The 15,297-nt window shown below is 35.3% G+C and overlaps 1 protein-coding gene across 1 annotated transcript; it reads left to right on the top strand.

Annotated features, from left to right (window-relative positions):
- The first annotated feature begins 175 nt into the window (after positions 1-175).
- On the top strand, positions 176-5,826 carry LOC149226483 (luminal-binding protein-like). Its single transcript, XM_089377509.1, has 8 exons — positions 176-670; positions 2,562-2,829; positions 3,115-3,329; positions 3,466-3,708; positions 3,880-4,359; positions 4,618-4,772; positions 4,961-5,043; positions 5,159-5,826. The coding sequence occupies exons 1-8, from the start codon at positions 553-555 to the stop codon at positions 5,652-5,654; spliced, it is 2,058 nt and encodes a 685-aa protein (XP_089233635.1). The 5' UTR covers positions 176-552; the 3' UTR covers positions 5,655-5,826.
- The last annotated feature ends 9,471 nt before the right edge of the window (positions 5,827-15,297 follow it).

The following is a 15,297-nucleotide window of genomic DNA, read 5'->3' as shown; positions in this document are numbered from 1 at the left end:
CCAGATGTCAAGGAGCAATTGGCTCGAACACGTCAAAATTTTCTAGGAATGGACTCCACAAGCAGGAAACGTGGCGAAACATGAGAGGCTGTTCCCACCACGTGTCGGAAGGCGATCGGTTATGTGACGCATTATGAATTTACGGGAAGTAGATGATTCTGGAAGAGGTTTCCCAGTAGAGCAATAAGATTGTGGAAGGGCACCATAAATGTATTGCTCTGTGAGAGTTCATTCACGGTTTGGAGGTGAGCGCGATGTTGCTGAGGTCGTATGATGCAATTGCAATGTTGAGGGTTTTCTGAGCGGATCGATAGTCGGACTATTTTCTCTCGTACGATACATATCCTTTCGCTTTGCAACGACATCGCTTCGTTTGCGGCCATTTTCGCGGCTAAAACAAGAGAATATATTGACTTATTGGCGTACCTGGACGAAGATCGGGTCCAGAGAAGTTTTTCTTCTCGGTTTCGAGTTTTTTGCATTGTGATAATACACCAAGAAGCGTCTGTTTGCTTTCGTCCACGAGGTATTGAGGTTGCTTCTTGTAATTTGATGCGTGAGGGCTTCCGAAAGGTTCCAGTCATGGGACGGAAGCAGAAATGCACGGTGTTCAACAATACTCGAAAAGATTATAACGGCTTTATGTTCCTTGCGGCGTTTATTACAGCGGGTAAATTATTCTCCCTGCAAAATAACAATTTCAGACTTTAAATAATAATGTCGTTATTTTAGGCTTTAATGCATCAGGATTCCAGGATTTACAGCATGAAATTGTAAAGATCTTTAAAAAAAGGATTTACAACATGAAATTGAAAAAATCTTTAAAAGATAAGAGTAAGTGTTCATTATTGCGGAGAGGCATCCTCCGTTGTATAATAATCACTCTAGGGTTTATAATGCTAGTTCGTTCTTATTTTGAAGTACGCTATTTTAATAATCTGGATAAGATATCGTATTTGGATGCTAAGGGTTTCTAAAGATGCATGAATCGGCCTTGCTGCTCTCTGGAAAACCAAGTTGGCTTTGTTATTATTATCTTGCGCGATTTCCTGGAACGTTTTGCTGTGTAAATATTAAACTGCAGCTGTAGCATTTTGCTGTGGAACCTTTCCTTCAAATTAATCTGAGAAATATGCGTAACCTGCCTGTAATACGCTCAAAAGCGTTATATAAGAACTCCGGACTTAACGATCTAACTCAAAACAGTTGATTGACTATCTAGCAGTGATTAGTTAAACTGATTGCTTGACTGTTGGTTGTTGCGGTTGCTTGTATATCTATCTTCGATCTATGACTGCTACTTCTTGCTTTTCTCCGGATCTCATATAGGTCCTTTTTTAATTGTTGCTTCATCGAATTCTATGAAGCCTTTTAACTGCTGAAGCCAAATTTCATTGTTCTATGAACTGGCTTTTGCCATGTCTAACTTATGTCAACCTCACAGTTTGTTAGCTGCCTTGAGTTAAGCTTTCTCTCTCTCTCTCTCTCTAGGAATCCATGCCTGGATCCGTGCGGAGAAGGTTTCAATTTTTTCAAAGCTCTTAAGAAGTTTCTAGCTTCTACACTCGTCTACTGCAAGAGTGAAGGAACTTTTGCACTTCCTCCCGACTCTCCTTCATTCTCAGCCTTCCCATGTTTCTTTCCCATATCTTTGATCATTCCATACAGCCCGCTCCTCCAGAATACACTGTTTCAGATATTTTGCGTTAGTTTTTCATGTTCTCTTTTTCTGTCTTCCTTCCTTCGTCGATTAATTCCATTATTTTGACGAAGAAATCGTATATGATGGTCTGCATTATGTCTTGACATTCACCGTTGATTCCTCCTAATTGATAATTGATTGAATAACTCTTCGTAAATTTAAAGTCATACTCCATGGTACTTTGTCGTTATTTTAAAATCCGTGGTCTCAGATGTTGGTTTTTACTGCTTGATTTTCTGTATGTTCAAATGTTAATATTCATCTGTAAAAGCCCTTTGCCTTCTCTATTTCCAGAAACTAAACTAATTTCCTTTAAAACATTTTTTTCATGGGTGAACACCCATGAGCCATTTGAACTGATGAACTTTTCACATGGTGTGCATTTTATAGATACACGTTTAGGATGAATTTCGATGAATCTAGATGAATCTAGAGTAGTTCTAGATTCAGGGACCAGGATTTTGGTTGGGAAATCAAGCTTTCTGGAGATGCATTTTGATTTAAGCTATTTCTAAATCCCTTAATTTTGAGGGATCGATAGCTCAATTTGTCCTTTTGATCATTTGAAAAAAATAAAAAAGATTTAGCTGCTTTTTAGCTTTCCAATGTTTGAATTGATCTACAAGTACAAAAATAAATTATAACCTGGTTGAGTCATGTCATACAGAACAGTGAAACAGGGTTGCAGCTTTAACCATAAAATCTACATTCTATATACTATAGTTCCAAAATCTTGCAGTGATGGTTTTGGCTTTAGCTATAAACATATAATATACATGCTAAGTTCAAATCTTGATTTGTGCTTAGCATCGATAGTCAACTCAATCAACTCACAATGATGATTTGCGTTTTGTCTCAGGTTTTCTCGCCAGCTCTGTTATTGCTGCAGAAGAAGCGGTAAAGTTAGGAACTGTGATTGGTATTGATCTTGGAACTACATACTCATGTGTGGGTGTTTATAAAAATGGTCATGTTGAAATCATAGCAAATGACCAAGGAAATAGGATTACACCTTCTTGGGTTGCCTTTACTGATACTGAAAGACTCATTGGAGAGGCCGCCAAAAATCAGGCGGCTATGAACCCTGACAGGACAGTTTTTGATGTGAAACGATTGATTGGTAGGAAGTAAGTGCGTCAATCCCATTCATTCTGTTATTTTTCATGACATATCTCCTCTTAGGAAATTGCAGATACTGCAGATAGGAATATCAGTAGGTCATCATTTTTCCTTTCTTTTGTTACTCTTTCCCACTTGAGGACTCTGAGTGTACATTCTCTCTTGCTTTTCTTTTTGTTTTAGCAATTAGGTGACATTCTTTCAATCTTTCTATTTTTTCGTACGTTATAAATGACGGCCGGATAGTGCAGCATTACATTTTTAATTTATTAATGTGATGTATTTGCTCTCAGGTATGATGATAAGGAGGTCCAAAGAGACGTCAAACTTCTGCCCTATAAAATTGTAAACAAAGATGGGAAACCTTATATCCAGGTGAAGATTAGGGATGGTGAAATCAAAGTTTTCAGTCCCGAGGAAATCAGTGCAATGATTTTGTTGAAAATGAAGGAGACAGCGGAGGCCTACCTTGGGAAGAAAATCAAGGATGCAGTAGTTACTGTTCCAGGTAAATTGCGGCACTGGAAGATCCTGAATTGAAAATTTTGTTTTCGATGTACAATAGAAATGTTTGAAGTATCAGTGAACTTGAGTCACATATATCAACAAGAGTCTGACAGATCTTCCACTTTTTTGGTTTGCAGCATATTTCAATGATGCCCAAAGACAGGCAACCAAGGATGCTGGTGTAATCGCTGGGCTAAATGTTGCTCGTATAATAAATGAACCAACAGCTGCAGCAATTGCATATGGATTGGATAAAAAGGGAGGAGAAAAAAATATTCTTGTTTATGACCTTGGAGGTGGAACTTTTGATGTTAGTATTCTCACCATTGATAATGGTGTCTTTGAAGTGCTGTCAACCAGCGGGGACACTCATTTAGGAGGTTAGTTTGTCGCTAATTTTTGGCTCCAGCAGTTTTGCCTCAAATTTAGGCTAGCAGAATTTTCTCTAATTTAGGCTAGCAGAATTTTCTCTGTATTGTGTCAATGTCTGAAAGTTTGATGCTCATCTGCTCTGGATAGTATGAGGTTACTGATTTGTTTTACTCAAACAGGAGAGGACTTCGATCAACGAATTATGGATTACTTCATAAAATTGGTCAAGAAAAAACACAACAAAGATATTAGCAAGGACAACAGAGCTCTTGGCAAACTTAGGAGAGAGTGTGAGAGGGCGAAAAGAGCTCTGAGCAGCCAGCACCAAGTTCGTGTTGAAATTGAATCACTTTTTGATGGCGTTGATTTTTCAGAACCATTAACCAGAGCAAGATTCGAGGAACTCAATATGGACCTCTTCAAGAAAACCATGGGGCCAGTAAAGAAGGCTCTAGATGATGCCAACTTGCAGAAGAATGAGATCAATGAAATTGTGCTTGTTGGAGGAAGTACTCGCATACCAAAGGTCCAGCAATTATTGAAGGACTTCTTTGATGGCAAGGAGCCCAACAAAGGTGTTAATCCAGATGAAGCCGTGGCTTACGGGGCTGCGGTTCAGGGTGGTATTCTGAGTGGTGAGGGAGGTGACGAAACAAAAGGTATGCCATACCGAGTCATTGCTGGATATTTCGAAGTCTTCTTGTCCTTTTCTAGGCCTTGAAAGTATTTTGGTTTGTAGTTTCAATTTTTAACTCAGGATCTAGAACTGGTTTCTGGATTTTTATAAGTTAGTCCTATAAACCGGGTAACCTGAGTATTATATTTTGGTGTGAGATTTACTTACAAATACTGTCATTCTGGCTTTTTGCTATTCTATGTATGCGAGATTCTGAGAGATCGAATTTCTGTTTTTTCAGATATTCTTCTATTGGATGTTGCTCCTCTCAGTCTAGGTATCGAAACTGTTGGTGGAGTAATGACCAAACTAATTCCAAGGAACACTGTCATACCAACAAAGAAGTCACAAGTGTTCACAACTTATCAAGATCAACAAACCACTGTTTCAATCAAGGTAAAGCATTATAATCTGTGAACATTAAATGCTTTCTTCCTCCTGTCTCAGTTATGAAATATTTCTTCAAAGTTGTCTTACAAATTTCTAGTTTTGGACCAATCGTTTTTGGTTCAATGGAATAGAGTTTTTTCTCATAATTGAAATGAATTCTGATTATTTTAGCTGAATGTCATGAGTAAGTGCAGGTTTATGAAGGGGAGCGGAGTCTAACAAAGGACTGCCGAGAATTAGGCAAATTTGATCTGTCTGGAATCCCTCCGGCTCCTCGGTAAGCTTCCAAATACCTTCTGTAACGCTAGTTTGTTAACTATCCGATCATTCTCTAGTCCTCGGCTGTTACATCATCAATGCCCCAAATTATTGACATGGTATTACTCTTGCAGTGGTGTGCCACAGATTGAGGTTACCTTTGAGGTTGATGCCAACGGTATCCTTAATGTAAGAGCAGAGGACAAGGGCACCAAGAAATCAGAGAAGATCACCATCACAAATGACAAAGGCCGGTTGAGCCAGGAAGAAATAGACAGGATGGTAAAGGAGGCAGAGGAGTTTGCAGAGGAGGATAAGAAAGTCAAGGAAAGAATTGATGCAAGGAACAATCTTGAAACATACGTCTACAACATGAAAAGCACCATCAATGAGAAGGACAAATTGGCAGATAAAATCGATTCTGATGACAAGGAAAAGATTGAAGAGACACTTAAAGAAGCACTGGATTGGCTTGATGAAAACCAGTCGGCTGAGAAGGAGGACTTCGAGGAGAAGTTGAAAGAGGTCGAAGCTGTATGTAACCCCGTCATTAAGAAAGTATACGAGAAAACTGGAGGACCTTCTGGAGGTGATGAAGAAGAAGAAGATGACTCACACGAGGAGCTCTAAACAAGTTCAGTTTTCCACTCAATTTTAGTCTGTACAGTTCACGATGAACAAATTTTACAAAAGAGGACTTTGAGCTCAATAGGGTTATGAGAACAGCATTTTTGACGATGATTGGCAAGGAACAAAATATTCAAATGAAAGTCAAATGACGATCTGTTTGTTTTTTCTGTCATTCAGAATGTTATTTCAGAGATTTTTCAATTTATTCTTGGCATGTAGAGGCCCTTGTTAATGTGCCTTTTTTTTAAAGAAAGTTGTCATTTACTCGTGAATGAAGTGTTTTTCTGTTTCTCTTCCATTGATCCCTATCGTTATTTTATCCATTGATCCCTATCGTTATTTTATCTCTAGCCCTAGGAAGTATTTGCCACAAGAACTATTAAGAGTTAGAACTATTAAGAGTTAGAGAATGCTTAGATCCTTTCATATTATAGCTCATTCTTTTGCACACAAGAGATGTACAATTGAGCAATTTTAGTGATAGTGTTACCTGTACCTTCCCCGAATGATAACGTAGCATAGAACATTATTTTTGGGGGCATGAACCAGAAAAACAAATTAATATTAATTTGCACACATTTAGATCAATTTTGGGTTGCCTACATCCATTACTAGTGATATTGATCTTATGTTTGTCTCTAAACTTTATTGATATAATGCTTATGTTTTGTCTCATGTCTCTTCTGTGCATGCGTAAGAAAATTCTACTATGTCTCTTCTGTTCTTCTGTGCATGTTTGAGAAAGTGAGAAAATCTTAAGACGTCTATAGCTTTTTATCATTACTTTAATGAAGAAGCATATTTTTTTTCATGGGGGGAGATATTTATATTTTAGCAGAAATTTTGTGGGTATTTTGTTTCTTTTTGAAAGAAAGATCTTTTTTTGTCTTTTCCAGCACTTTGTTTTACAACGGAGTTGATGAGAATTAGCCCTTCACTGAACAATAAGAATTTTGGCTCTATAAGAGATATTGGCTTCTATGTATGCTTTTGGTTGATGATTATTAGTGGGATTAAACACTTCAATATAATAAATTTTCTTTCTTCCTAGCTCTTTATCCAAGTATGTTTGTGAAACTTTTCCATAACAAAAGCTTTTCTCTCTTTGTTGTTTATAGGACACGCGTTCAAGCAAATACCCATTTACTAAACCATTTGTTATTTTTCTGCATCCAAGTTTTTTCGCTCTTGCACAATCTATCATTAAAGACAACTTTAGGCCATCTACCCTTTTCCATTTGCTCAATTTTTTTTAAATACCTTATGACTCGTCCCATAGCAATTGCTTCAATAGGAGCAGTCCCTGTTTCTCTTAACAAGATATCATAAGGAACTGCACTTTTAATTTTAAATTTGTTTGTAATTAAATGCTTTTGAATTTTCTCAATTTGTTTCCATTGCATGTCGGAGGTATTGTTAATCCACAGTTCTGAACCATAGAGAATCACCGGAATCATTAAAAGTCTAAAAAAGTGTGGTCTCCCAGTTCCATAACTCTATCTCTCTACACCTATTTTGAAAAGCATAAAATGCTTTCCAACTCCCCAAAGTTCTTTTCTTTCTACAACCATTCCAACTTAGATTTTTGTTGAAGTCAATTCCAGGGTATTTGTAATCCGCAAACCAAGATCCGATTTAGTGATCAGAGTAAGGTCATTTGCATATAAAAAAAGCCTTATAACAAACTTGCACAAATAGATACCATCACCCTCTTGCGAATTTAAACACTCCTCAAGCTTGTCGATATATAAACCTTGCTTGACCCCGATATCGCTTCTAAAACTTTTAGAAATGATTCTTGAAGTTCTAATTTTGACTTTCACCTCTTCATACAACCTATGCATAATTGCGCTCAAATGCTTAGGAACCACCCCAGGTTCCCCCATTCTTTGCCAAAGTTTATCCTTAGGAATTGAGTCAAACGCTTTTTTGAAATCAACAAAGCAACAAAAGACTTTTTCTCCCAAACTTTTTCAATGATGTGCCTTAAAGTTGTGCAACGATCAACTGTGGAATGTTTAGGTCTAAAACCTGCTTGCTCTTTAGCATGTTTATCTCTTTCTTTTGCCCACTTGCTAATTTTGTTTTCTAGCATGCTTCCAAATAGCTTTGCAAACAAAGGGCTTATCATGATGGTCCTATAATTGGAGGGATTATTGACGTCACCGCTCTTGAAAATAGGTATTGCCAAACTAGTTGTCCAATCTGTGAGAAGCTCTTGTTGTATGATGTTGTTGAAGATTTTTGTAATGTGAGGTGCAAGAATCTTTGAGCCCCACTTTAGATATTCTGCGTGGAGTTCAGCGAAGTCTTTTGCTTTTCCAACACCTAACTTCTTGATACCCATCTCTATCTCTTGTACCATGAAGAGTTCAGTATTAGTGTTGACCAAGGGGGAGGGTCAACCTTGGGAACTTGTTCATAGAGTAGTTTTGCATAGTCAAACCATTTAGAAGTTGTAATATTATTTCCAATTTGTATATTTTTCGGTTCGAGCTCCTTCCAAAATAATTTGGGATTATTTTTCCCAATAAAGATTAGTTCTTCTCTCCTTGAAACCATGAAATCAACTTTTTTCTTGCCTAATAATTGCTTGTAAGATTTGAGCTTTATGTTATCATTGTTTGAATCTTTCCACATTCTCCTTGCCTTTTTGCATTTCTCGTCAAACCAAGCATTAATTAGAAAGCAATTTGTTTCAGAGTTTTTAATTTTTGTTTTTTTGCACTTTGCAAGTGCGCATTGAATTAAATGTATTAATTCATTACTATGAAGGTTGTGAATTGTAATTTACTCTTTCTCAACGAGCCTCTCTAGTGTCATTTTGAAGGTATTACAATTTTCTAGGGTCAAAAGAATTCTGCTCTGTAGGAGATTTTGTTAGACATGTTGAATTTTTGACTCTAATTGTTTCTTTCCAATCCAAGAGAAACAAAAATAAATTGGTTTGTGATTTGATTTCAAATCTCACCGCTGATCTCCAACCAAAACTTATTCCATTTTCTCACACAAACCATGTAAGAAAATTAATTAATCTACCGCACTTGCTCCATTGTAAGTATTGCAAGTGGAATTATTAGACTTAGCCCATCTAGTCAAGCCATTACAAATGACTAAATCAAAGGCCCCACATAGAGTAAGTAATTGTTCACCAAAGAGATTGTAGCCCTTGTCTTGTGAAATTCTTTCCCATTGATGATTATTTTATTTTGCAAGTCATAGGGTCACAATCATCTTTACAACAAAGAATGCTAGCTTGCTCACTTGTAGTCCTAGCATTGAAATCATCCACTATAAGGATTTCACCTAGCTGTGAATATGTTGCAAGTTTCAATTTGTTTTAATTTGATAAATTTTTATTTACACTAAAATTGACGATCAAATATAGCAAGCTATTTATGACTTTATCAACAACCTACTTACTAAGAGCAAACATGTTCCAAAGTGGGATTTGAATCTTGATGGGGAGGAGAAAGAGCAAACATGTTCCAAAGTGGGATTTGAATCTTGATGGGGTGGAGAGAGAGTGAGGGAGAGAGGAGAACAAGATGGAAGAGAGAGGTTCTTTTTAGATATATAAAGTATATAATTTTTTTGATTCTTAAACAATCCAAGCCTCAAGTGAAGTGACATGATTGAGAGGGAAGAGAGAAATGTTACTTTTAGATGTAAAGTATATGATTTTTTTGAGCCTTAAACATTCCAAGCTTCAAGTGAAGTGACATGATTACCACTAGCAAGAGTTCTACAAAGACTACATGGACACATTGTAATGTTCACACACATGTATAAAGGATATACATGTGGAAAATTAGGTTTATAATGCTAGGTAATCATGCGGTGAGTGCACACTAGTGTAAATGATGAAAAGTTTAGTGGTAAATTTGCACAATAGTGTAAATGATGAATGGTTTAGTGGTAAATTATAAGCTATGTGAAAGTTGAAATAAATAACATTTAAATTTGTTATCTTTTTTTTTTTAATGTGTTTATGTATTTACGGTAAAACAAAAAACTAACAATCTTATTTGTTTATATAAACTAGTCCAGATCCATCTTAACTTCGGATCTAAGTGTCAAGAGGGATCGGTTTTCTTGAGGTGAAAACCTCTCTCAGAGTGGAAAAAAATTTGATCCCTCTTGACGCTTGGTAAACCCAGAGTTAAATGGATCTAGGCTGGTTTAATGAATTTGATCCCTCAAAAGTCTCATTGGATTTGATTGTTGCTCCCAACAATAATCCTAGTTTTTAATCAATCCTTTTGCTACTAACTTGGTCTCCTTGATTTAGCATGACTCAAGCTACACAATTAATGAATCTCTCATAAATTCAAAGAAAGTCTCAATCTCAGAATTCATCCTCTTTATTTTAATATAAATCTTACTTTTCACATATTCAACTTCTAAATATTAAAAACCCATTTTTCACTCCTATTCAAATATTATCTTTACACAGTGCCTTTAAACCTCATTTTCACCTTCCTTTGATTGCACTAAAACACGCTTTCATATTTTAATATAAATCTTACTTTTTCACATACACAATTTCTAAACATTCAAACCCCATTTTCACACCTTCTTTGATTGCACTAACATGTGCTTCCATTTTAATTGCACTAAGATATTGCCTCATGCTGATGTATGTTGCCTAGAGATAGATGTTAGAGGAAAAATGCAAAAATATGCTTGGTTACCCTATTTTGAGGTCTCTAAGCAATTTTCAGGGTAAAATTGAACCTCCAGGGCTAACCACTTCCCTTCTATGGGTGTTGTCACCTCTTTTGTGAGGGTTTTGTATAAATGTGGCATCATTTACTTGTATTTGGATTTAGCCTCCTTACTTGTGGGTGACAAGTTGCTTTTATATTGCTTCTTAACCCATAATTAGAAAATAAGGAATGGGAAGGGGTTAAGAAGCAAAATTGTGTCAGTGATAATTAAGAACAAAAGCAATGTGTTGGAGGTATTCATACTATCTCTTACATTAAACAAGAATGCTATTAAGATAAAGTATAACAAATTTACTAATCTAGATCATCAATAAAAAGCTACATTGAAGCTTTTGTTACATCGCTTCAGTGAAATGACATCACCAACCACTCATACAATCTATCCTGTATGAACTTAGCCTTCTAACATCCAAATGGTTTATATAAATCATATGATAGCTAAATTTGAAGTCAATTTTAATAAAGAATTTTGTTGCCTTTAGTGTGTTCAAAGGTCAACAATGTGGTCAATTGGGTACATTATTCTTTAATGTGATATTCTCGAGGGTGTGATAGTTTTTTCTTTAGCATTATGTGGAGCTTCACATAATAAGTACTCGATCATATGTATCCCTTATGTAGGTCTTGTATTTGGTGTTGAAGTTTTTCATTCTTTATGAAATATATGATATATAGGTATGTTTGTTAATTATGTTTTTCTAATAAAATCCAATGTGATGCTAAACTTTGAAATGTAGTAGAATTCCTTTAGGATCCTTGAAATTATTTATGAATTGCTTTAGATTCATGTTTAAATATATTTTGCATAGACTTTACAGTAAAGGAAATTTGTACTAATACTATAGACTTTTATGTGTTTAGCATATGGTTAACATAAGGAATTTGTGTATAATTAACAAATTTTCAACATTTCTTTGAAAAAATTGAATAATATTTGAGCTATAATTTTATCCCAAGAATCTAGAATAGTTTCATTTTCACGTTGAGGGAAACATTCTAATGATATGTTTGATAGATACCAAGGTAATACTAATAAACTAGGATAAACAACACCACATCACAAATGTCTAGTGGCATAACATAATAGTTGACTTGTCCTTCCATGATAGATAGTATTAGAGCCTAAATTATTGTGTCATGCATTATTATTTAATTGAAATGAGGCATCTTCTTTTATATGGTTGTAGGTGGGATATGGCTGCAATTTTGAGTTTCTAACTAGTCATTAAGGAGATCAAAATTATTTCTCCCATTTTCAATAATGCAATGGAAAGGCTCTTAATTTAGCCACATTTAAATATCAATGAAACTCTCCATTTCTTCCTCTAATTTGATAGTGCTTCAGTAAGAAAGGTTCATATGCATTGTGAGGACAATGGTGCTAGAATAATCTAGCTTGGAAGATGCTACTTGTTTTCCTCAATTATGGATCAAAAACCTCAATCAAATGATAGTTTCACATATGTAACATATCATAGAAGTGTGAGGTCATATTCTATGTGTGCACTTTTTTCCACTCTACTTATGTAGCTTGTGTGTTATTGGTAATGACTTTTATGGGATTATTGTGACAAAAAAGATTATTGATGGTACTACATATTGTTACTCTAGTTGTGATTCTATTGTTTACTCTTTAACTACTTATTGTCTTTTTTAGAATTACATTGTTGATTACAATAGTCACTAGGAGGATTAATGTAATTATTAGACTTATGCTTATGCTCAACATTGTATGCAAATCTATGTGCATAAATAAGTGTATTCATTGATAGGAAATCAAACTCAAAATTAATGTAGTATTTGGGAACAAGGTTGGACTCTTCCTTTGTAACATCCAAATGAGTCATAATTCCATCAAACTTGTTTCTATAATCATCGAGTGAGCGATCACAACACTATTCAATTATGTATATATATATATATATATATATATATATATATATATATATATATATATATATATAATTGAGTAGTTTATAATAGCAAATTCTATGCTTTTGTAAAACAAAAATACACGTATTTTCTTAGTGGTAGAGTGTATTTATCTTTTCTAAGACATGGCTAGAAATTATTAGTCTCTTTCGATCGAGATTCGTTACATACATCCATAGGATTTTAAAGGTGTGGAGTCTATAAAACACACCTAAACCCAAATAAATTTTGGATAGCATTTACAAAGAAATTATCAAGAAAACAAAACTAATCATCTATGATCATAATTTCTACTTTCAATTCTATGGAACGAGGACCTCCCTTAGGATTCCATCCACCTTCACTAATTCTGGTGTTAAATTTTTTGCTGAATTTTCCAAAGAGTTTGTCATTGCATTTAGATCCTTGAGTATGTGCTTATCTAAAATTAATCCTTGAAGCAGGGCACACATCTCTACAATATTTTTTATCATTACTACCAAACTCAAAAGAATTTTGTTTCAATTTTTCCATCGAATCCATTGGGAATCGCACCCCCCAACCTCCAATAAATAAACAATTACTACTTCATGTATTAATTGTTACATACCAATTGTTACATATCATGATTCTTTGAACATGGGAATGTTACAATTGATATTCACATTGAGAAAATTCCACCACCACAATATGCCCAAGCTATACTAAGCGGATATTTCGTGCACAAGTTGGAACATATTTTGTTGAAAAGTTTCAAATTAATTGCAAATCTTTGAATATTGCTTTTGAAGGGATTCATCAATGATGGAGTGCATGGTGCTTACACTAGCACTAGTAGAATTCCCAGAGTTGGCATTACTTGCCATCATATATCACATAGTGTGTTAGAAATTTTGTATGTGAATTTGGGGTGACCTGTTGTTCTTATTACTTAGGCATATTACATATTTTTATTTCAATTCATTGGTTTTCTAGATTAGTATTAATTCATTTACTAGTGACAAGTGGTTGTAGAGGCAAAGAATTAGTGGTGTGATATCTTTTGTCAAATAGTAAGGTGAAATCAATCGTCCCTCTGTGAAAATTTCTTGAATGTGTGGGAAATTGGTCAAACGATGTGCTTTGGGTGATATGTTCTATAACTAATGTTGCCTCTCCAAAATTTCATCATTTTCACCCTCTTTTCCTTCAGTTTTAGCCATATTTCACTACTCCAACACCTTATATTAAGACCATTTTCATGATTATATATGGGTTTAGAATTATTATTTTCCAAAGCATTTATTTTAGTATTTTGAGTGAATTTATGATTAAATATTAGAAAAATAACATGTTTTCACTTATATCTAAAAGTTGGATGAGTTTTATGATGTTTATAGGCATATTTGAAGACTCTAGCAAAGTCATATTTGGCCACTTAGCCTCAAATTCAAATTTCCTCTTCAAACTCTTGAAGATTTGAAGACATATTTAAGGCATTCAATGGAAAAGAATCATCAAAGATTGATAAGATCTCCTATCAAAGATATTAGAGATTTGTGAGAGGATTTGTAGAGATAATTATCTCCTAATTTTAGCAAATTGGTTGTACCTACTTGAGAGAAAAGTGGATCTAAATTTATTAGTTGTTTATCCTCTTCTCAAAGCAACTCATGTATAAATAGGAGTGTTTTCTCCATTTCAAGGGGAGGAAGGGAGAAGAAATTTAGAATTTGTAATTAGAATACTTGAAGAAATATATTTGTAGCTAGACTTCAATCTTTTGGAGCTTTCTCCAAGCTTATTTCACTTAATATATGTTGTTGTTCTAATTTTCAACTTCTAGTGTGCTTGTTGAGCATTGGAGGGCCCCCTTTTCCAAGCATGTTCACTCTTTCCTTTCTTTGTTTATATGTATAGATTTCAATCATTTTCATAGACTAGATTTCAATCGCTTTCATAGACTATATTTCAAATGATTTCATAAATTAAGTTTCCATGCTTTCATAGATTAAATTTCCATGCTTTCATAGATTAAATTTACATGCTTTCATAGCTTAGATTTACATGATTTCCTAGATTAAATTCCCATTACTTTGCTAGATTAATATCTCTATTGTTTTTCTAAATTAAATCTCCATTGTTTTCCTAGATTAAAATTTTTATCGCTTTATGGGGTGGCAAGAGGGGGATGGATTCTCATTAATCCCAAAGGAATAATTGAAGATAGATATGCTTGGGGGCTTGGATGGAAGACAAAGAATCAAGATGAAGCTTATGGATTGTTTATGGGCCTCACCTGGGCTCATAAGAAAGGAATAAAAACCCTGTAGGTGTTGGGAGACTCCATGATTATAATCAGGCATATGAACTATGCCTCATCTGCAAAAAACACAATATTAAACCAAATTATCAAAATATCCCAAGGGATGATCCCTTCCTTCGATTCAATTACCTTCTTCCATATTCTAAGAGGAAATAATCAAGAAGCTGACAAATAAGCCAACCTCGCTTGTGAGATGATACAAGAAAGGAGCTTGGTGAATGATGTCGTGAGCATGAATAAGATCCCATAAGTTATTTAATGACTTACATTTCCTAGATGGTGGAGGCTGAGCTAAGCCTGGCTTGGGAAATATCAAATCTTAGAATTAGGGAATTTGAGGATAATTTCATTGGGTCGATTCCTTGGTTTGCCCTCCTGCCCCTTATCCCTCTCCCTCCCCTGTCTCTTCCCTCCCTCTCCCATTGCTCCCCCTCTCCCATATTCATCCTCCAACATTCCTTCCCTTTGGCATCCCAATTTATTTTCCTCGGTCGCGTCCCTCTCCTTTCTCGTCCTGTCTCCCCTCCCTTCTGTCATGTTCCCCTTCCTTGCCTGCCTCGCACCCCCGACACTTGGGACCCGCAGAACATCTCCTTGCGTTCCTTGGCTTGATCAAGAGCCTCATGGCAAGCGTGTCCTTTACTTACACCCGCAACATGTTTGTTATCATCACTCAGGTACCACCTCTTTTAATAAC

This window comes from Pinus tabuliformis, chromosome J (genome assembly GCF_031772625.1).
Source record: "Pinus tabuliformis cultivar Carrire ecotype Pingquan chromosome J, CPIR1, whole genome shotgun sequence".
Classification (NCBI taxonomy): domain Eukaryota; kingdom Viridiplantae; phylum Streptophyta; class Pinopsida; order Pinales; family Pinaceae; genus Pinus; species Pinus tabuliformis.
Note: the sequence above shows the minus strand (reverse complement) of the source record. Positions and strands in the feature narration are given on the sequence as shown.

What these genes read in the sequence shown, in the direction of transcription:
- LOC149226483 (XM_089377509.1), top strand. Translation starts at nt 553, where the DNA reads ATGCGTGAGGGCTTCCGAAAGGTTCCAGTCATGGGACGGAAGCAGAAA. An exon ending in TGCGGCGTTTATTACAGCGG is followed by an intron (nt 671 to 2,561) that starts GTAAATTATTCT and finishes GTTTTGTCTCAG; the next exon opens with GTTTTCTCGCCAGCTCTGTT. An exon ending in CGGGGACACTCATTTAGGAG is followed by an intron (nt 3,709 to 3,879) that starts GTTAGTTTGTCG and finishes TTACTCAAACAG; the next exon opens with GAGAGGACTTCGATCAACGA.